The sequence below is a fragment of the Primulina tabacum genome, chromosome 4, assembly GCF_025594145.1.
Source record: "Primulina tabacum isolate GXHZ01 chromosome 4, ASM2559414v2, whole genome shotgun sequence".
NCBI lineage: Eukaryota > Viridiplantae > Streptophyta > Magnoliopsida > Lamiales > Gesneriaceae > Primulina > Primulina tabacum.
In genome coordinates this window covers 42402931-42427167 of record NC_134553.1, presented here as the reverse complement: position 1 = coordinate 42427167, position 24237 = coordinate 42402931, and the positions used below count along the sequence as shown (strand labels likewise).

At 38.0% G+C, this 24237-nt stretch overlaps 1 protein-coding gene across 1 annotated transcript in view; it reads right to left on the bottom strand.

Annotated features, from left to right (window-relative positions):
• Positions 1–24237, bottom strand: part of LOC142543300 (uncharacterized) — an 89573-nt gene that overhangs the window by 64859 nt on the left and 477 nt on the right. The window contains exons 2-13 of the mRNA XM_075650479.1: positions 23106–23187; positions 14943–15046; positions 13921–14016; positions 13776–13823; positions 13084–13134; positions 7346–7449; positions 7086–7203; positions 6651–6752; positions 6320–6520; positions 5535–5692; positions 503–658; positions 102–194 (exon numbers count right to left, since the gene is read on the bottom strand). Coding sequence (XP_075506594.1) covers positions 102–194; positions 503–658; positions 5535–5692; positions 6320–6520; positions 6651–6752; positions 7086–7203; positions 7346–7449; positions 13084–13134; positions 13776–13823; positions 13921–14016; positions 14943–15046; positions 23106–23187 — 1313 coding nt within the window. The remainder of the gene's footprint in view (positions 1–101; positions 195–502; positions 659–5534; positions 5693–6319; positions 6521–6650; positions 6753–7085; positions 7204–7345; positions 7450–13083; positions 13135–13775; positions 13824–13920; positions 14017–14942; positions 15047–23105; positions 23188–24237) is intronic.

Below are 24237 nucleotides of genomic sequence, written 5' to 3'. Positions count from 1 at the left end.
GAAAAGTCAGAGAGAGCCCTTCAACCAACTCAGAAAGGACAATAGAAGAACAGAGAAAGAATCAAATTCAGAGAAATAATTGTAAGATAAACTAGACGAACCACTTCAGGGAAAACCAGCTTCTCTTTCTTAGCATCCTCTGTTCAGCTGCTTCCTTCGATTTGACAGATTCTACTTTCGCATGGGCAAGAAACCTAAATGTCCAGGCATCACAGGTCATTAATAATTCACGCAAACATGCACAGGAATTTCCATTGATAGGAAAGAACAGCAAAAAGCTCAATCTATAAATCAACAAAAATCAGCATCTTAACCCACTGAATTTATAAACCTACAACAGTGTTAAAAAGGTTAGTGTGATGCAGTATTCTTTACATCCAATGTTTCCAAAAATATACATAAAAATCAATGAAGGGTGATAGGAAAACCTAGAAAACTCAGCCCCATCATTTTTGCCTTGAGACTTTTAAACAAACAGGCAAGGTCAAATTCTGGAATATACCTCCATAGAAGGATAATTTTGGGATCGAGATCTTTTTCAATTTCCCTTAGTTCAGAATTATCCACGATTAATTGCTGCAATGAATCAGCATATAACTGCACATAACGTCTACGAAGATGACACAGATGCTGGATTTGCTCCCACGAAAATCGATAACTGTCAGGAAAACAAATAGATATCAAGATAGTTAAGAGATAAAAAATTGAAAACATGCATTGAGTTAAAATTTGGAAGAATTTCAAATCTGTCACATTTAGGTGGTTTATAATAGCACTGAAATTTGCAGACCAAAAACTGAACATGGACTTATGTAGTGTTTATCCTATGAACATTGAGGATAAGAAGACAGGAGGATAGGATTCGGATCTGGCAACAAAGGGGAGAGGATGGAAGACGTGCAGGTTTCCATGCCTCCGAAGGAACAACAAAAACGAGCAGAAGAAAAGGGCGCGACGTCGGCACCCCCATTGGTGGGTAAGGTGATCAAGATCTTGAGGAAAGCCTTCCAAAAAATGTCACAAAATCAGAAGCTCTCCCATTCAATCCATAACTAACAGAGATGCCGAGGAGTAAGATAATAGGTTGGGTGCTGCAAGCACTAATAAACTACTGCCTACTTGTGGGAAAATCTATAGTAGAAGACAAAAGAGAAGCATTATTGAGGACACGGCTGTCCACGACAATGGTGGAATACCAAATTCTGGCCTCTTGAGTCAGGAGGACATTAGTAAGCTAGGCGAATTTGATTTGGATGACAGAGAAGAAATCGTGTTCACTGATACACAAGATGACGTGTTGGAGGAAGACTTCGAGTCCTCTGAGTCTGATAGTCAGGCCTCTTACCAATCAGAGGTTTCAGCTCATCCGAAGAAGAGGTAGCGGATCTTGAGGGGCTCTTCTCACCATCACAGGGACTTCTGCCTAATACCGGATCACTTCAACCTGAAAATACGAAACCTTTAGTTGGACAAGTACTATCCGGCTTTCACTCATCAATTCTTAATCAATCTTTCAAGATTTATTCTATTCTACCTGCGTCGTTTTCTGTTCTAGGGCTGTCTAGTGGTCTCTTAGGGGGAGAGACAACGAGGGTAGATGACAAGTCGGGTTCCGAGAGAATAATTTTCAAAAAGGCTGAGGTGGAGATCAATCTTTGTGTCGAAAGTGAGATCCAGGGAGTGAATACATATGATAATTGTTGGGAAGGGGTTAAGAAATCGACTAGTCTCTTAAGTAGAGAACTACACAGATTGAAGTACGATATTAACTACGAGATCAAATGGTGGTTCTCAGACATTTATGGGCCAATTAAGCCAAGAGAGAGAGAATTATTCTAGGACGAATTAGCTAGTTTGAATTCTATCTGCGGTGACAAATGGTGCTTGGGATAAGACTTTAATGTGGTTAGAAACACGGGAAAAAAGATTAATAGCTTTCAAATACCATGAGCATGTCATGTTTTGACAATTTGATAGGGAAATTGGGACTACATGACCCGCCATTATTGAATGCAAAGTACACGTGGTCGGAACTTTAGGGCCAATCCGATTTATTGCCGCTTAGATAGATATTTTATTTCCGGGGTTGGATGGACATCTTCCCCACTTTCAATGGACATCTTCCCCACTTTCAGACAAACGGTGCTACCCAGAATTACATCGGACAACTGTCCAGTGATGCTTGAGACCGCTAAGTTGAGTTGGGGTCCTGCTCCATTCAGATTTGAGAATGCTTGGCTTCTCACCACAAGTTTAAAGACTTAGTTCTGTCATGGTGGAACAATGGAGTTCCTCAGGGGTGGGAAGGGTATAAGTTTATGAAGAAACTCAAAGGAATTAAAGTTGAGGTATCCAAATGGAACAGAAAGGTTTTCGAAGATGTGGGCATTAGATACACGGAGTTGGTAATCAGAATCAAATAGTTGGACGAGTTAGAGGTTGGGGAACTTTGGTATGAACTTCTTCATGAGGAAAGAAGGGCGGCAAGATGTTAACTGGAAGTTTTGTCGTTTACAAGATTCATGGAAAGTCAAAAAGCAAAGTGAGATGGCTGATGGAAGGGGATTAGAACTCCAAATTTTTCCATCCGTTACTGAATAATCGAAGGAACAGATCAGTGATAGATAAAGTGAAATTGGAGGATGGGTCTGTCGTATGAGAGAGATAGATTGAAGAGAACATTATCAGCTTCTACAGGAATCTTGATAGGAAATCGGATGGTGAAGAGGGGGGTGGTTTGACAGGTTGGACTGAAGTCCTTTCGATAGGCTTGAAGCTGAGGAATTGGAAATCCCGTTTTCGGAGGAAGAGATTAAAAAGACGGTGTTCGACAGCGATGGATCCAAAGCTCCAGGGCCAGACGGGTTTACATTGGCTTTCTATCAAAAATGTTGGGATACGGTAAAAGCAGATTTAATGAAGGTGTTTGCTGAATTTTCTGATGAAGGCATTGTTAATGGCATCACAAACGAAACTTACATTTGCCTAATCCCAAAGAAACAAGAAGCGATTAAGGTTAAAGAATTTAGACCAATTAGTTTGACAACGAGCATGTACAAGATTTTGGCCAAAGTCTTGACAAACAGGCTGAAGAAAGTCTTTAGCAATACAATAGCTGAGTACCAGTGTACATTTATTAAAAGAACACATATTCTGGATTGTTGTCTTATCGCGAATGAAATAATAGAGGAGTATAGACGAAAAAAAAGGATGGGAGCTTAAAGTTGATTTGGAAAAGGCGTAAGACAACGCCAATTGGAGATTTCTGGATTTTGTGTTACAAAAAAAGGGTTTGGGGCTAGATGGATGATGTGGATTAAGGGGTGCGTTTCCAAAATCTTCTTTTCGATTTTTATCAACGGACGGCCACGGGGGAAATTCAAAGGGGAGAGAGGCCTTAGACAAAGGGACCCAATATCCCCTTTCTTTTTTAATCTGGTGATTGATGGTTTGGGGCGGTTGGTAGACAGGGCCAAGACAGCGAACGAAGTAAGAGGGCTGGAAGCAGTGAGAGATAAAATAAAACCTTCTCACATGTTTAAATCGGGTTTGAAAATCAAATTTGGAAAAAGCGTTGTGTTGGGGTTAAATTTCTCTCGGCAGAGGAGGTCGATGGTATGGCATTAGCAATTGGGTGCAAAAAAGAGAATTGACCGATTAAGTATCTCGGGGATCTTTTGGAAGGCAATCCTAGGACTTTTGACTTTTGGGAACCCATGGTATCCAAAATGTCCAAGAAACTATCAAGTTGGAAAAAGTCGTTTCTCTCAAAAGGGGGTCATCTTACTTTGATTAAGTCGGTGTTAAGTGCGATGCCAACTTATTTCGTATCAGTCTTTAAAGTGCCAATTCGGGTGGCGAAAAGAATTGAAAAATTGATGAGGGATTTCTAGTGGGACGGAGCCGATGGGGAGACGCATTGCCATGTCGTTGCATGGGATCAAGTTTGTAAACCGAAGGACAGGGGAAGTCTGGGATTGGGGAATATTTATCTGAGGAACAAGGCACTTCTAGGGACATGGTCGTGGAAATGTTCCATGGAAAGGAGTCCTTGTGGAAAAAAGTCATCAAGAGCATCTATGGTCTACAAGATAATGGGTGGGACATGGGGTTGGTTAGGAACTCGACTTTTAGAAGTCCTTGGAAATTTATCTATCGTTTTTACCCGGCTTTTCTTCATTTGATTAGGGCGGTGCTAAAAAAGGGGATATCATTCGTTCTTGGGAGGATTTTTTTTTTTTTTTTTTTTGTACATAGAGCGCTTTCCATCTTTGTTTCAGATTCCCACCTCACCTAACAAACCAATCCATAATTTTATCGATGTTGTCGATCTCCGAGTCAATTCTAACTTTGACCGGATGTGCGCTTCAGAAGAACTTTAAATGAGGTCGAACTAGGTGAGTTCAGCACTCTTTTAGGGGTCTTAGATACAGTTAAGTTGGAGTTGGGCACGATGGATTTACGAGTTTGGTTGGGGGATTCTTCCGGGTTGTATTTTTTCGTTCTTTCTACGACTCTTTCTTCTCGATTTCCAACTTTCCTTTATTCTCGTATTACTCTAATATCTGGAAAGTACCTATCCCGCATAAGGCTCAAGTTTTCTCGTGGATTGTGACTTTGGAGAAACTGCCGACTTGTGATTCGTTGCAAAAACGGTGGCACGTCTGTGCCTTATGCCCGCAATGGTGTAGCTTATGCCGGAAGCAAAAGAAGAATCAGGACTATATATTGTTGCATTGTTCTTTCACGAGTGGTATATGGATAAGAGTATTGCAAGAGTTGGGTTTCTAATAGACTTTTCCAAGAAAGGCATAGGACTTGTTTTTTATGGAGCCAGGCTTCCCCACCGGGAGAAGATCTAGAAGCTTTTGGTATTTGGTAATTCATTGCATTTTTTGGCCGATTTGGTTGAAGAGGAACAGAAGAATTTTCACAGATTCGTCAGAGTCTATGGACGAAGTCTGAGAGAATATCAAATTCAGAATTGCAACTTGGACGACAAAGTTGCCAAATTTAATCACCTGTTTATTTCAGATATAGTTGGGGATTGGAAATTTATATGTTCCTGACACTAGTGTAGTAGTCGCTTTTCTCTTTCCTTTGTGAGGTGTTTTGCGGATTACTCATCCGCTTCTCTTGTAACCCCTTCTATTATTATAATAAAGTTTAGTTTTAAATAAAAAAAAATCCTATGAACAATTGATTTTCGACATACAAAACTAGACACAATCAATTATAAAAGTTCCTAGTACTTCATTTATTTGTATTTGATTCTTCACAAGTTTTGTCTAATATGTTCGTGCTAATATTCTTAAACACCAAACTATCAAGCCTGGCCCCAATCTCACAGGTCAAAATAGAATCAATTGAAGATCAATTTTTCTCATTGTAGCCATTTAAAAAAATCTCATATATGCCACCAAACAAGCAGAATCTTACAATAGCTAATTTCTTCAGTACTACATGTTATCATGCTAGAACAAGTATTTCTAATCATGCATCAACCACCCATTTGCATTTATCATTAACATTACCACATCCTTTTTTGTTGCAAGGAAGCTTGAGAAGCATAACGCCACCATAAAGTAGCATCCTCTGAAACAGACACCAGGGGTCTTAAATGATAGACCTCAATATGAGTCCTATATCTGGATATGACCTCCATAAGTCTAATCCAGTCATGATACTGAGCCTGAGACAGGAAGAGGAGGTTAAGTAAATGCCTTGCTCCAAGTTCAAATAAACAGAACTTTTGTTGAGCCATCCAAGATGTTAGAAAGAATTAACTGATGTTTAGGAAACAGAGATGATTATGGCAAAAACTGAAAGTTGGTTCGTGAAGCATTGAACTTAGTTCAATATATACTAAACACATCCTCCAAGCAGAAAAGAAAAACAAATAATGTGATTGATGTAGCAGGACAGGAAAAAACAGTTATTCGATATCTTATTGCTAAAAAAAGGTGATCCTTAAACTAGACTAATGGTGAAAAATATGCCCGAACATCCTCCAGGCACAAAAGAAAAACAAATAATGTGATTGATGTAGCAGGACAGGAAAACAGTTATTCGATGTCTTATTGCTAAAAAATGGTGATCTTTAAACTAGACTGATGGTGAAAAATATGCCCGAAAGGTTAATCACATGTTATATGCGATTCAGAAGTGTTTAGACCGATGTCAAGAGGAGCAGCGACGAGATATTTGCCTCACTCCATTTCCAGCATCTTTGATTTTATACCACATCAAGAGCAGCACTATCAAGGAAACATAAATAACATGCATGAAACAGATTTAACCATAAGTACAGATTCATCACCTCTGTGACTGTCAAAGAAACATCAGCAATGACAAAAGAAGCCTTCTCAAAAGCAATAGTTGGGTCATTTCTTTCCTGGTTCCCCAAGCGATCATACTTGAGAACTCCATTGATTGGTGAAACTAAATAGTTGCGGTCTCTAGCCCATGCAGACACTGAAGCATTACCTTTGGATGATTCATTAATCCCATCTTCAAAGACCTGTTGCCATAAACAAAGATACAGAAAAAATGTGAATCTGTAAATGTTGAGGAAAAGCATAATATGTAAGACATAAATGAGACAGAATTACAAGGACAAAACCCTGAAATGCTTCAAACTGAGAATATACCTCAATCCATTCCTTAGGGCTAAGGTCCTCCCACCTTTTGTTCAACATCCAAGGATCATGGTTTGAATCGTGGTAAAAAGCAAGTCTTTGAAGTTGTAATGACTACAAAAAATAATGAAGGAGAAAACACAAGTTATTCTAGAAGTTCTACAACATGCGACATTTACTTGCAAAAGAAAACCCCGTAGAAATTTAAAGAACATGACAGAAACCAGGAAATAGTTAGTCCAAATGTTCTGAACTAAAGAGACCAAAGACTTCCACTTACACAAAAAAACTTTAATATACAACTAAGATTCATTCATGCTTCAATGTTGTAGACATTCCAAAAGCCCTAATTCAAAGAACTTTACAAACTTCACGAGGAATTGGCAGAAATATAATCAAATTTGGAAGGTAACAGATACAACTTACAAGAAATGACCTGAATTATACCTTGCGCAATTTATCTAAAGCACCACTTGTGTCAAAGGTCTCATTTCCCTGTTCATCCATTGTAACAGCAGCAAGCTTTGCAAGTGTAACACCACAAGAAAATGGATGTCCTGCATTGCTGTAGAAACAGCACAAAAATTTAAGCAGAAAGAATATCATCTGGAGATATGACATAGACAAAATAGAGCACCATTATTTCTGATAGCAATTAAATTAAAAATCAAACATTGAAATTCAATAGCTCCAAATGAAATGCCAACCTCACAGAATCTTCATATCTAATATGAACATTGCTAATTGAAATCTTGAGATTTCCAATAATTGTAGCAATTAATGAACCCAGCCAAGAAGTTCCAGCTGGTGTCTGCAAAAGGCAAGAGCACTGTCACATTAAACAAAAATCCTAAAAGACAACAGCATATAAACGATATTTTATTAATAAATTAATAGATGTTAATTACAACAAGTAGACTAGTGATCCACCGTTAACAAAAACTACATTGCCCTATCAATGATACACAAAAGCCCAATCTCTCAATAAATCTGATCTTGAAATATTCTGAAATTTTTCATGAGCACCAATCCACGTAGCAATTTTGATCTTGATTTTATCCCAGCACTTGACACTTTTGTCTTCTATTTTTTCAAATATTCTTCGATTTCTGTCTAACCACGTGAACCACCACTTGCCAAAAAATCCTTCCCATGTTTCCAAGTAGCAGTCCAAGATCCATAGCGAATAAATCTTTTGTTGACTTCGGAACCATCCAAACCAAATCCAATTCTTTCAAAGCTCTAGCCCACAAGCCGTTCGTGAATGCACAATGAATGAGCATATGCTCCTGTGTTTCCGTCTCATTCCGACACAACACACACCACTTTGGGCACATAGCACATGAGGGCCACTTCTTTTGCATCATCTCCGAGGTCGGCAACTTACCCAGAATTGTTGTCCACAAGAATATCTGGATCTTTGTTGTAACTAGAACCTTTCAAATAACATAAAAATACGGAAAAGCGGGAAAGCTACTATCGTGAAAGAATGACACAAGGAAGGATTTAACTGAGAAAAGACAAGAAGGATCCTCACTCCACATTCGGATATCATCTACCTTTTCAATAAACCGTATCCTAACTCATCTAATAACTCATCATCCCTCAAAACCCTTCGAAAATGCAAGTCCCATGACTGGGAAGATGACGAATTGTCAAAGGGAGCAAAATAGGATATAGGCATATTATAAACCGCGGAAAGCTGAAATAAAAACAGGTAAAGATCCCTAAAGGAAGAATCCCCCACCATCTATATTCCCAAAACCTAGCTTTGGTACCACCACTACTTTTATCCTCACTAATTGTTGAAAAATCTGGTAAGATCGGGAAATAAACTTCCATGGGCATCTGAATGTAACATTTCTTGCTAAATCCGCATCCCAACCATTCTCTTGTAACCCGTATTTACTCATTATGATTTTCTACAACGTCCCATCTTCCACATAAAACCGCCACCGCCATTTCCCCAACATAGTCCTTGTTTAACAAAACAATACTCCCAATACCCAATCCCCCCCTTATCTTTAGGTTTGCACACATGATCCCAAGCAACCAAATGACTGTACATCACCATCAGTTCCACCACAAAGGAAATTCCTTGAAATTTTCTCCATCGCATCCGCTATTCCCATTGGTACCCTAAAAAGACATATGTAATAAATCGGCAATGTGTTTAAAACTGATGCAATCAACGTTAACCTTCCCCCTCTTGACAGAAATGCTCTCTTCCAACTTGCCAACTTGTTCGACATCTTGGTCAGAATGGGTTCCCAAAGCGAGACTTGTAATTGATTTCCACCTAAAGGCACTCCCAATATTTAATCGGCCACTTCTCCTTACCACATCCAATTTGCTGAGCTCACTGGCCAACTTCTTCACATTGGATGCCCAACAAAGCACTTTTTTCCCAATTGATTTTAACACAGACGTGTTGCAAAATGACCTCACAACTTCCACCAAAAATCTAATATGATCTTTTTCCTTAACAAAGAAAAGTTTTTTTTTTTATCGAAAACTATAATATATTATAATATTATTGACTTAACAAAGAAAAGTGTATCATCCCCAAACGGAATATGAGATATATTTATCTTGTCTCTACCAACCTCGATCCCCCTTATTAAATCCTTGTTCTTAGCTTTATCAATCAACTTCCCCGATACATCCACTACCAAGTTAAACAAAAAAGAAGACCAAGGATCATCTTGTCTAAGCCATTTCTGTGCATTAAATTTATTCATTGGCCTTGCATTAATCATAATAGAAAATGATATATTCGATACACATCATTTGATCCACCTTCTCCATCTCTTTCCAAACCCCTTATTCCTTAATACAAAATCCAAAAAATCCCAATCTCGGTCTCTTGAAAGAACTATACCACTATGTTCCTGTAACTTTTCCCTAATATAAACAATCTCAAACTTCCGTCCATTCTTCCTACTTTCATCCCTCTTGATAGGAAAATTGTACCACTTCCGTCGCAATTTTATTCACTGATTCGATACCACCTTTCTTGAAATCAACGACACCTTTAGTACTTAGCCTTTTAAGAATGCCTTTTAAGAATCTTAACTTGTCGGCCTCCAAACAAAGGTTCAGATTGACAAGTTTGTTATCTCGATTTGTCATTTCTTGGACTCTCTTTTGCTCTGTTAAGGTCTTGACATGTTCCTGCACATTATTGATAAACACCTCAACCCCATCTATGAAACATGTTTTACCATACTTAACTTCATCGGAAGAAACTCTTGAGTCACACTTGTTCTCCATACTCAAATCTTGACATTTCTGATTGTGCCCAGTAATTCTTTCGTCATCTCGTGATTTCTAATTTTTAGGATCTGCCATATCTGTCTTGTGAGTATCAACACTGAATACAAGATCACTACCCACACCGATGGGACCTTTCGCTCTACCCCAACCTGCAATCACTCTAGCTCCGTAATCCACCAGTTGTGCGTAAGATCTTTTTTGATAGATGTCGTATGTTGCTATGTTGCTATGTTGACCAAATCGACAACAATGCGGATAACAATTGGTCAACTCTGAGTTAGGATCTGCGTGGAACTATTGATGAATCCACCTTCAAGACCCACGACATTGATTTTGGCTGCCGACAAATATTTTAGTAAAATAGTGTCTTGGCTAATGCTCAGCAGTCCTCCACGTTGCTCTCATATACTTCTGAAAAGATCAGTCGACCACAAGTCCCAAGGTATCCCAAATATCCTCACCGAGCTATTACAGCACTCAAACACCTCTTCTTCCCTATTAATTTGTTGCCTCCAGCACTCAAAAGACAATGTAACCCTCTTATCCAGAAAACATCTCTTCAATTTCAAATAAAAAGAGGCATCTTCCTCGTTGTTTGGCCACCAGACTGCTTTGTTGGCTTGAAATGGAAATATTTCAATATTTCTCTTAATTGCCTTCCCAAGAGTCACACGCACCAATTCCCATTATATATTAACACACTCCCTTGTGATAATCAGTGCTTTACTCCAATCTTAACCAAGCACGACCGAAAGTGTTCATAGGCGCCTATGTTCCCCGAGTCAGTTGGATTTGGAATAATTGTGGATTTCGAAAATCACTAAGTTGCTTCAAATCGTTTTAAAATTTGATCGTCTACTGCATGTTGTGAATAATTGTGGATTTCGAAAATCACTAAGTTGCTTCAAATCGTTTCGTTCCGTCTGTTTGTTCGTTTATGCTTCTCCGTTTCGTTCTATGTTGGTGTCATTCTGTTCGAACCAATTTGTCTCCAAATGATAAGTTATCTGTTTGAATCTGATAATGGTGCATCGGGAAAGCCTGTGAGGGAAAAGGCCCCAGATGGAGCCTCCCCAGAGGGAGCCCGAATGCGGGAAAAGGCCCAAGATGGAGCTCATTTACAGGAGAAGGCCCCAGAGGGAGCCCAAGATCAAGGATAGCCCATGATCATTATAATCTGTTTGTCTGATAAGTTCTGATAAATTCTGTTCTAAAATGTTCTTATTCGAATTTCTGATTTGTTCTAAGTCTGATTTATGTTCATCAAACTCTGAAGCTCTGATTTGTTCAACGTTTGACTTTTGTTCATTCAACTCTGATATATTATGCTATGTAAAAAGAAAAAAGTTTTAAAAATATTATGTATCAAATGTTTTCTGGTATTCGATCGGCCCCACTTGCTGAGTGCTTCCCAAAACACTCACCCCCTCACGTCCCTCTCTAGATGAGAATGAAGAACAGGTAAAACAAAAGGAGCAGGAGCAGTTCTGGGGCTGGTAAAGAATTAGAAATAAGGAATTCAAGTTCTGGATGTTCAAGCCCATTAGTGTTCCTTTGTCTTTCTTCGTAAATGTTTGTACTTTTCGCTTTCGCAACCTCTGTATTTTTCCTTTCATGTAAAGACAATGGAATTTTATTAAATAGACTGGTATTTGGCTATTTGCTACGAGGCTTATTGTTATTTGATTAACAATACCGGATGTCTCGGTCTCGGGGCGTGACATTTAAGTTTGCCACACATTTCCACCCCCTCATACCGACCAATTGGTATGATGATGCGCTGCCTCTTGCCCATCCAAACGAATTTAGACACTTCCAGATAGCTTCCCCGGCCATTGACACTTTTCTGCATAGATAATACTGCCCTCTTCCCTCTGAATCGATTAAACTTCGAACATGTTTGTGGTTTGTTAATGTATTCCCACAATTTCGACCAAAGTCAATGAAATATTTCCAACTCCAGTAGTTCGTGACGCTGCTTGGTTCAAAGTAAGACTCCACTGGGTTGTATTCGCTAGGTTGTACAAATCAAGATTAGCACAACTCAAGTCGCCGCACAGCTAAGTTCGCACCCCAATCATTTTCATTGAAAAAAATTTCTCCATTGAGAGAATGTCTGTGTTGGGATATTCCGGCGAGATTATGTTCCTTCCGATAGATGTTACTTGGATCTAGTCTTGTCTGGTGCTAAAATCCCTACCGGGAAGAGTACAAGAAAAAAATGAAAGAAAAGGAGAAGCGAAAGGACAAAAAAGATGAATGAAGGGGGAGAGCAACCACGTCGGCCGTTGTCCGGTGGTCGGCTGTGGTCGGAAGCTGGAGACTTTCAATATTAAAGATGATTTACGAAGGAGGCTGCCACCCCAGGTCGGGAACAAAAGGAGAGATCATTTTCAAATTAGAGTTTTTTAGAGGGAGAAAATTTTGAAAGTTCAAGTCAGCAACAGCATAAGATAATAATGAGGAAACTAAAATCTTCCAGAACCGAGTTTCTTAGACAAGTATTAACAAACAAAAAAAAGCAGAACCCACTGCTTCAAGATATTTTCTATGGTATTAAGCACTTAAGTGTTCCATAGAAATCAAGTTGTTATTTGCTATCAAGTTTTTCTTCTGCCAAAAAGCAATGGTTTCTTGACAAGGAAAAGCCACAAAGGAACATAATGGGATGCGATTCATGCGAATTAATCAGTTATACTGCAATCAAGAATTCAAATCTAAAAGCTGAGAAGGAAATATGCCATGGAAAATCAAGAACTATAACTCTTAACACTTCAATTTTTTCCTGTTTCTTTCTCTAAGTACAACCCGAATGCAGAAAGGGAACATCATGTCTATAGAAGCTCCAACTCTAGAAAGACTGGTAAATAGTATATGGACTCTACGAGCAATATGTATAAAGACTCCCAGAGATAGAGAGAAAGGCAAAGCGTAAGTCATATGTAATGGTATAATGGTACTTGTTAAAATATACCCAATTTTTTCACTTTCAATTTAAATTCAATAAGAACTGATTAAACATCGGTCGCCTAATTATGAGCTGCAGCATCAATCTAGTACTGATCGAACCACAACAATAGCAAAAAACTCAAGCCGTAGATAAAATTCATATAAACTAGAAAATTGTCATGCACAGCATGCAGATAGAGTTATGGATTTTCCTACATACATTTCCCGGCTTTGATCTCGATAATGCTTCAAGAGTTGCTGCTTCTGCTTCCTACAAAAAGCTAAATTATTAAATGCAAGCTCCAAAAGGTGCAAGAAATAGTAAATTTAAAGGGAGAAATTTGGTATATTTTTAGTTCCAACAATGGCTTCCTCTTACAGACTAAATGATTCTGTATTGTACCTCAATTAAGGTCATAAAAATTTTGACAAATATTAAGATCTTTGAATAAATAAATACGCAAAAGTGAGGTAATTAGAGGAAATATTTGTTTCCAGAATATCTAGCCGATAATATTATGTATTGACCATGTTCGTCTCATCTTAATAAAGTTGTTGGCACTAGCTTGAAAGTTTACTCAGTTTCTAATTTAGAAACAATGATACTGCTTGGAGTAGGATTTGAGAGAATCGACGGGAAGTATTATGATTCTAATAATAATAATAATATAACAAAAGGATAATTACTACTAAACATTAAGCACTTTTAAAACTCTGATTCAATTATCTGGATCGGGCACCTAAGGTTTTGTCCTATTTACCCACTCTTGCTCATTTATTAGCAATTGCCTGGCCACAGCAATTCCCGATTCAATCCCTCTGCTTAAGCCATGCTCTTCCAAGATCGCATTGTGCTGTTTTAAGTGGTAATGATAACAGGAGGAAGCAAAAAAGAAATCAAAGGATACTTACATCAATCTGCTGTAGTTTGGCCTCAAAAAGCTTTTCCCGTTCCTCTTCCTTTTAGAGAAGAAATATAAATTGCGCAAGGGTTTATGCATATAAGATGAACTGTTTACTAATACCGCATTACATTTCAACAAGTGTGAATTCTAACCTTGAGAGACCCTCCATCAGGTGCAGGAGTAGCAAGAATAAACACTTGATCAATTAGAACAATGACCGGCTCCTTGCCAAGGCCTTTCCATGGAACCTAATTTGAAAACAAAATAATTCAACGAAAAAATCTATGTATTTTAATCTAACTATACTTTGGTGTTTGCCTTTAGTTCTAAGACTACTTTTTTAGGGGGGGAGGTTGGGGAGGTGACGTGGGTCAAGGAGGACCCCACTGGGATCTCTAAATTTTAGCCTTTTACAGATGTCATTTTCTACCAAATCCAGACGAGGACAAGAGAGAATGAAAGTACTAGAACAAGGAATGAAAAGTTTCCAATTACAGCTGTGCCTAACAATTTGACTGAAGCATTAATATCAGGGTGTAAAATGGTCTGATGAAATGTGCACGCGATAGCACTGCAAGATAACAACGGAAATAGTTCAGATTGCTGAACTTCAATTTTTATGATACCTTTGCTTCTTAAGATATAATCCAGACTTTAACCCTCACAATGTCAGAACAAAAATATTAAGCATAGCTTATTAAAGGACTACTCTTTCCACCATTATTAAAAATGTGAAAACCAAAGTATGAACTGAAGACCATACTTTCACAACTACAACGATGTAAAGAAAAACAGGCATTCGGGCAAACCTTTCAAACAAAAATTAATTTCTTCCTTCTCCACTTCAGAGATGACTAGTCATCCACATAACTAAATAGAAGATTAATGTAACGACTAAATATTAACATGGAATAAAACCTCGGAGAACAAGCTGCATAATTTTCAAAAGTAGACATCTTTTAGGTTCGAAAATTTCTCTCAGTTGTTATTTTAACAGCATATTTGTCTTATTTCATGTATAGGAAAAAGGGCCATAAATATAATCTTTTAACTGCTGCCAAATCAGAAAAAGGAGAAAAGATGGCAAAAGTGACGAAGATTAACAAATATACTTTTAAATCGTTATTCATCTGACATGTTAATGCACAAATAGCAAGCCATGTCACAAAGTTACCTTCAAGGTTATAGTACCAAGGAAACCAGCTTTGACTGTGACAGGAAGCTTCAGGGAATTTAATGCCTCTGCTTTTAGTTTCAAATCCTTGAGAACCACATCACCTAAAGAAAACAGAACACACCAAATCTACCATTAGCATGCATCTCAATCTTAGATGGCATAATAAGAAAATACATAGAGCTGATTAATCACCAAGCAAACCTTTTCAAAGCCCATCATATATGAAGAACATAAACGAGCAACAATTTGAGTGAATTACAAAGTTATCATTTTACAACATAGAAAGGTACATCATTATGATGAGGTGAACTGAGTCATAAATTTTCAACGACATACATCAACATCACTAAACTAAGGTCCGAAATTCTTCTAATTTCCTGCACTAAAGTTTTCTTGTGGCATACATCGCAATAGGTTTGATTTAATGCTTTCCTGTAGTTCATGAAACATTCTTAAATTCGATCTTTAAGCTCAGTTTCACATTCTCTTCGGAGAATCTTTGTATAATACTCCATCTGCAGACCTATCAAATTTTCAGTGTTAATTACTCCATAGCATCAGTCCCCCAGTTTCTTCCTTCTTTTTTTAGGAAAATATATTATATTCATTAATTGGAAGCAATAATTACAGATAGCGGATAAGTGATTCGCATAGAAAGAAATAAAACGGACAAAAGCCCTGCACTAATCAACAACATATATAACTCAAAGTTCTCACTAAGTATGAAATTGATAAGTTTTTAAGCTCTAAATGCTTCTCAATCCAGCTAGATGCTTGAATCTTAATCTTATCTCATCACCCTTCAATCGACTTTTCTAAGCTGTCAAAAATCTGTTTATTCCGCTCCAATCATACTGACCAACAAATACAATAAACTATTACTATCCAAAAAATTATACCTCTTCTACCAAGATCACATCCAAGATATGTTGCAAATAGCTCATGCAAAGATCTTGAAGCTACCCAAACCAAACCCATCTCCTACAAAGCAATTAACCAAAGACAATTCGTGAAGGAACAATGAATAAGTAGATGATCTTAAGGCACTACCTCATTCCGGCACAACACACACCAATTCGGATACAGAGCACACAAAAGTCATTTCTTTTGCATCATCTCACAAGCAGGCAGCTTACCCTGCATTGCGATCCACAGAGAAGACTTGAACATTTGGTGCGATCAGAAATTTCCAAATGACGAGAGAGAAAGAAACACTCAAATGAGAAAACACCTGAAAGATCCCCGTCCCAAACCCTGATATCATAAACCTCCTCAACCAATCTCACCCTCTCTAAAGATCCTAACAAAAAGCTAAACTCATCCACTTCATCATCCCTCGTACCCCTCCGCAAATGCAGGTCCTGAGATAAAGAAGAGGAAAAGTCCTCCACCTTGACAAAATGAGAAATGGGTTCATATGAACCGACGATAGCTGAAATAAAATAGGATGAAGATCCTTAAAAGAAGAATCCCCAACACCTATCCTCCCAAACCTGACCTTATTACCCCTTCTAGCCACTGCCCTCACAAACTGGTGAAAAGCCGGATAAATTCTCGATATAAACTTCCAAGGACTTCTAAATGTACCATAAATTACTAAACTTGCGTCCCAACAATAATCATGTAACCCGTATTTGCTCACAATAACCCTCTTTCATAATGGTTCATCCTCCACAGAACACCTCCATCACCATTTTTCCAGAAGGGACCAATGTTTCCAATACCCAAACACCCTCTTTCTTTCGGTTACAGACTTGATCTCACGCAACCATATGACAATGATCATCTTTGTCAGCTTCATCCCATAGAAAATCCCCCATATTCCTCTCCATAAACTTCGTTCCACCTCTTGGTACCCTAAAAAGAGACATGAAGTACATTGGCTGAGAATTCCACACTGTTGAAATCATATATATATTTTTTTATTTGATCGAAAACTATCAATTTATTATAATATTAATAATTTTGATTACGAAGCCAATGGATGAGCGATCCACAATCCACCACAGCAATTAAAGACTACAAACTCTTCAGTAGCAAATAAAACATCAATCCCTAACTAGGTTCGATAACAATAGATGCTGAAACATTGGTATGGTATTCGTCCATCTCGCTACTCTGAATCTGCTCCCATAATTCCTCCCACGAGTCTTCTTTGTCATTGAAAATTCTGTTATTGCGCTCCATCCATGTCACCAAAAAGTACAGTGAACAATGATGCACCAGAAATTCCTAAGGCCCTTCCCATTGAGAAATCCTTGCTCAATTTGTACCGTTCCCAACCCTGAAGATGTATATTACTCCACCAAGATGATATTGCCAATTTAAAACTTTTATGATTCAACCACACATTCTTAAATTTAAATGGTGTCGGAACATACGTTGCCTTCAAGGTATCTAGAATCACTGGAAAATGATCTGAGGTAATTCTGGGTAGAACTATTTGTCTTTAGAAAGGAAAAAGAACCACCCAATCCCCTAAAAACAGAAACTTGTCTAACCTGTAACAAATAGGAGAAGCCCTCAAATTCGACCACTTATACCTAGCATTCAAAAGAGGTGGGTTTTGCCGCTCCAATTCCTTAACCAAAGTATCAAAACACTTCATGTTCATAGTTATGGACGTATTGTTTATCTTTCACTCAACGATCTCACAACATTAAAATCCCCCCTAAACACCAATTCTCACCACAAATTACTCTCAGTCCTGCCAATTCATCCCAAAAAGTTTGTCTATCTCTAGGATTACACGATCCGTAAATTACTGAAAACCATCTTTTGTTATCATCGTCATTTTCAATTTGTATTGAAACTGAGAACTCCCCAATCAGATTCTTAACCAGAACCACTCGAAAATCCCACATTATCAAGAGCCTTTCATTTCTACCTAAAGCTGGAAATATCACCCACTCAACAAACTTGAATTTCCACAAACTTGCAATAAAACTCCTATCCACCAACTCTCTTTTAATTTCTTGTAGTATTACTATGCCCGGCTTTTCCTTACACAAAACTATTCTAATTAACCCACTGTCTCTACTCGAGCCACAACCCCTAATATTCCAAAAACAAATCTTGATTTAACCACTTCACGGTCGCTATGAGTCGGTCTTTTCTAATAATTGATCCCGAATTTCAGATTTATTAACTCTTTCTATTAGTTTTTTCTCAACCTGCTCCCTATTTCATTTGCTAAAATCACCTTCTCAAACCCCCCCCATCTTCAGAAGACAGCCATCGCTACCAACCAAATCTGCCGAACACAATGCTGAACCTTCTATTTCACCATGAGTCATTCTACCATGCTCACCCTCAATAAAATTATCCACCAAATAACTCGCTTTTCCAACCAGCATTGACTTGCCCCCTCCCTCTCCTCTAGATACACCCTTAGACAACCCCAAAGCAAAGAAGGACGAAGGATAGAAACTATTAAGATCGAAGAATTGTTTTAGAGATAACGACTGAGAACAAGAAAGGACCTTGCACAGGTGCCGAAGATTTCTCGCGATGCATCCTTAGCCCCTAGAGAATAATCGAATGGACCCCCTATATCCTCCATGCCCACATCAAACGGCACTGAAAAATCCGACTTTAATGATATAGGGTTGTCACACACGAATGATTCATAGCCCTCTTCAGAACTACCCCCGTTCAAATCATTTAGTATTCGGTCTTCCAAATCCCCAAGACCTCCATCAGCCAACTCCTTATAGTCCTCCCCAATTGAACCTCCCCTAAAAAAATCATCATCAAAAGAAGTGACCTTGCAAAATTGTTGAGCTAGACTTCCTTCTACGGTAAATATTCTCAAAAGTATGCATCGGCTCCCCATTCCCCTTCCCCAAGATATTCCCAAATTCAACCCCATCGTCCGGCTTGATCATGATCTGGATAAAACCTCTTCTAAAGTCACCAACCACTTTAGGAGAGTTTTCCTCTTGAGAATCTTGATCTACTTGCCTCCTAGTAACGGTGCTGACCCAAAAGAATAACTTGTTGTACTAGCCTCTTTTTCTTTACACATATCCCTATCTTGTTATATTAACAAGCACATCCACATCGTTGATGTTACAAATATGGCCAAACCCCCTACCTCAAATGATCTTTTGATGAAGGCTTACCATCTTTCTCGAGAACCCAATAAACCTTTGTTGTTTCAGAAACTTCTGTCTCCTCTCGTCACTTCCTCCGCAACAATGTCGACATCTACCTTATCAGAACACTAGATAAAACCAACTCCCTCGTTTTCTTTACTTAAACAGTTCGAATTCCCCTACCAACCGTCACCCTCGCTCCATTAACCATCATCTAGGCATATGATAGACTTTAATAAATATCACACGCTGATGTATTGACAGAGTCAACCACTAATTAGATATGTAAGAGACCAACTTGCAATTGAACTTGAATCACACTATTAATAAAACCTCCTTCGACCTCTACCACCCTGATTTTGGCTGCCTACAAGTCCTTAAGCAAAGCAGTATCGTTGTTAATTTCCAACAAACCTCCAGACTAATCCCCGATAATCTTAAACTTATATCCGGATCATAAGTTCCAAAGAAGTCCAAAGATCCTAACCCGACTATTACAGCACTCATACACAATCTACTTCCAATTAATCTCTTGATTTCATATTTCAAAAGACAAAATGACAATCCTTTCCAGGAAACATCTCCTCAACCTCAAATAAAAATTAGAATCTTCATCATGGTTCGAGCACCACACTGCCTTATTAGTTTGAAATGGAAAAATTTCAATGCGCCTCTTGACTTGACTGCCTTTTTATATATAGAAAACTAAACTTTATTATAATAATAGAAAGTTTTACAATAGAAGCGGATAAGCAATCCGCGAGACCCGTTACAAGGGAGATCGAGTGTTGCAAGATAGTCCTTGTACTTACAAATACTAGTGATCTCCTTACTTCAATATTCACAGCAGTCGGCTTCCTCAAAGCATGATTAGCATTTCAAAATTAATGAGTAACTCACTCTCGACCTTCACGATGATGCACCAGATTTTTTTTCTTTCCACCCAAAAAAATTGGACACATTATTTGCCAAACATGACGTGTTGCTTGCTACCTTGCTGAATAAATTTAGTTACATCCAAAAGGCTTCTTCTTTTGTTGATAAATAGAAAGTACTGCATTGTTGCCTCTGAAATGATTGAAAGCCGGACATGCTTTGAGATTATTGATGTAATCCCATAACTTCAACACAACCATTGGGCACTCCTGAAATCTACTTCAAACAAGTAACTTGCGTTTCTAGTTCTTTTCGTCAAACAAATTGAATTTCCTCCAGCTCCCAACCTTATTATGAACAATTTTTGCTCATCCTTAAATTCTTCCTCCAATCGAGAATAATATGGATCTCAGTACACCCTCCAAGACTAACGAACCTCCCGGCTCGGAAATCTCATCATCTGCTGCTACGAAGAAATAAGAATCTGGCTAGATTGGTTCGTGGCTGGGTTAGTTGTGTCTATAGTGCAATGCGAGCAGAAAAGAAGGCTAGGTGCTAAGCGATTGCAGCATGGTTCAAGGGTAGAGATCGCTGGCTATGGTGCTAGGCTAGGATTCACTGACTATGGTGCGAGGCTAGGGTTGGCTGGTTAGGGGACGTTCGCTAGGCTCGCTGGCTAAGGCTCTAGCTCGGGCTAGGGCTCACTTGCTAGGTTTGCTAGCTAGGGTTCGCGAGGCTAAGGTTCGTTGGCATGGTTTGAGGCTAGGGCTAGGGCTCGCTGGTAAGGTGTGAGGATAAGGCTAGGGCATTAGCTAGGGCTCGCTGGCAAAGGTTCGGTTGATAAGGTGCGAGGCTGGGGTTCGCTGGCGAGGCTGGGGTTCGCTGGCGAGGCTAGAATGCTAGTACCTGATATAAGACACTTGCACATTCATCATAAATAGCAACCAAACCCTTTTTGCACCATCAGATTTTGGATCAATCTTCAGAAGGTATTCAGCTGTTTTACCTAAGTTGTTCACCAGCCTCTTCTCTTTATTCAATTTATATTCGCAAAGGCACAAAAGTATAGAGTATTTGTTTCCTCTATTTCGATATTGATCCTTAATGTTGAGGAATTAAATGATAACTCAATATTAGCTTCATAACAAAATAAAACAAACTGAATGGCTCCTCTAAACATGCAAAAATTAAAAAGCGCATAACAAACTACACGACAAAAGAACGAATAGCTTGGTGGCGGAACGTTTATTGGCCTTGGTTGAAGAAAAATGTCGGACGAATCATTTAACATTGTCCGGTTTGCCAGAAAGCTAAAGGTCAAACAAAATACTGACCTTTATTTACCTTCGCCTATTCCAGAGACAAATTAGTAAGATTTGACGATGGGCTCGATTCTCGGTCTCCTAAGAACTAATTATGGAGTTGTTTCAATCCTTGTTGTGGTTGACCGATTTTCTAAGATTGTTTACTTTTTGCCTTGTAAGAAAGCCTCTAATGCATCTCATAGCTAAATTTTTCTGAAAATTAATCATTTGCATGGTGTTCCTCGTTCTCTAACTTCTAATAGAGATGTAAAAATTCCCAAGTCATGTTTTGAGGATATTGTAGAAGTTTTTCGATATGTCCTTGAAGTACAGTAATGTGAGCCATTCACAGACCGATTAACAAATTGAAGTGGCCAATTGTAGTGCAGAACTGGGATATGATGCAATTCCATAGATTGAGTTTACTTTCGGTAATGTGCCCAATCGTTCTAATAAGACACCTTTTGAAGTTGTCTACAGCAGTGCTATGAAGCATATTGCGGATTTGATTCTTCCTCCTCCTTCTGCTGATGTTATTTATGATGAGGAAGATTTCGCATTTCATATCTAACGGATTCATAGTGAAGTGATATCTCGATCAAGCTAGCTCTCGGTACCAGTCCGCAGCAGACAAACATAAAAATAAGAAGATTTTTAACGAGGGAAATTCAGTAATGGTGTATTTGCATAAGAACAAATTCACTGTCAGCAATTACAGTACGCACGAGGACAAGAAAATTGGTTGGTTGTTTTCAAGAAGATTGGTGATCATGCTTATAAACATGATAATCCAAGGGGCATGAACATCTCCAATAAATTCAACGTCTTTGATATTTCCCATACTTTCCAATTAATGAGTTAAGGAAATCTGATGACAATTTTTCTACAAAAGGGGCTCATTGATGCATCACAAGTACAAAAATTTTCTGTTCATGTGATTAGTTTCCTATTTTGTAATTTTGTAGAATTATTTCAAGTTAACTAATGCCATTACAACCTTAATAGTATAAAAATTAGAAACCTTACTGCATTAGAATTTCTATTGTCAAATTGCAATTAGGAGTATTATTAGTATTCCATTTAAGTCCATGATTTGTACTCAGATATTTATTCAAATTTTAGTGATATTGTAATAAACACCCCTAGTTTTTCCTTTCAGTTCAGGCTCTTAATTGTATCGTCTACAACACTCATTTCGCTGCACTAGTATATCTCTAAAACAGTCAACAAAGATTTGTGGTTAGAAAACTCTCTATTTCAACATTAACTGCTTAAAAAAATACAGGCGAACAACTCAAGAGTAAACATAGAAATAGTTTCAAACATTTCCATGATAAAAAGTTGATGCTCGTTTCAATTTCAAGAAGAGAGAAGGTGTGAGTTCAACCAAACAACGAAAAAGTGTATATTTTTCACTAATATACCTGGTGATGGTACGGGTTTTAGCGCATGGTCTTACCAATATGTAACATCACAAATACTGTGATTACAAAAATTGATTATGGTCATATCCCAACAAGGTCAACACAGAAAAATAACAAATCGCACAGAAGTGTAAATCCATGAAAAAAATGTGAAAAACGCAGCCGCTGCTGTACAAGTAAAATAGTGCAACCTATGACATGAGCACTAAAACTTCCCAGAACAACATCTAAGGGTAAGGTACACGACTTTTAACTATGTGTTTAGTGTCCTGGATTAAAATACTCCCAAATTCAATCATCAATCTCAGATAATAAAGTAGAATAAGTTTGCACAAAGTAATAAAGAGAGAAATTGATGATATAGGCACATCCAGCTAAAATATATCGCCTGAAACAGCTAATAAATGTACAACTAAAGCATAAAATGTCAATGTAAAACAGATTAAACGGGAGAATAACCTTTCCACACGCTGATTCTAAGGGCTTCTGCTGACAGCCCATGTACATATTCACCTAAATACTTTCGAAGTAAATGCAGAACCTACAATAACATAAAGAAAGAAAAGCTCAATTATACAATTTGATGAATCACCCAAGGGTCTTCCACCATGATAGTCAAAATCTCAATAACCAGAAAATTTGATATTTGAGAAAATATCTGCCAGATGAAGATATTTTAAAACGATTCTGGAGAAAGCCTGTACCATTAGAGTGCACCGAGCAACAAAGGATAGTCACATAAAGACTGGAATACATTACCATGCCAAACACGTGATTGTACAGATTATCAGAATATGTTTCATGGTACAAAACCCAAAAATTTTCCTCTAAATGATAAATTTAAGCATCCCATGACTGAATGCAAAAAAGAATAAAGAGTTTATGTTTCTACCTTAAAGAAAATTAATCCAATAGCACTACAGGCAACTCGAGATCTCTAGAAATATCTTCTGGAAAGTAAGTGCTAAGTCATTAATCATGGAAGACCATATGTTCACCTTTGAAAAGTTATTGCATGTCGGCAACAGTGAGACTGTCAGATGTGTTATAGGTTGTGCATACAGCTTTTATCAAACAAATGCTTCTGTAGCTGAACCAGAAACATTTCACACGTTATTTTGTTTTTATTGTATAATAGATTTTTTCATTCACTGTATAAGTATAAGCATACGTTGTGATTGTGTGAGGTAACTTCCAAGTATCCATTAAAAAAACAAGATGAAGAAACTTCATTCTTGTGGTTCTGGGGATTGCACTTCTCTTCATAATATGGTGCTTACACAGACTATCCTATTCCATTACATTAACAGTAAGTTTATCCAAATTCTCCAATTCCACTAGAGCTACAATTAAAGACGATGTCCTTATTCAACCTGTTGGGCCTAATGACATTACTCTCACGACTTGCATTTCCACCTTAGAGTACAGAGAAACGATAAATAAATAAGACTGCAACCTTTACACGCTTGCAAAAAAGAAAAGCCAAATAAACTCATGTTTCCTCCATGTGACAATCTCAGCAACTCTGTGCTACTTTGCATGCAATAAAGATGTTTAGAAAAAAACATAACATGACGAATATCATAGCATT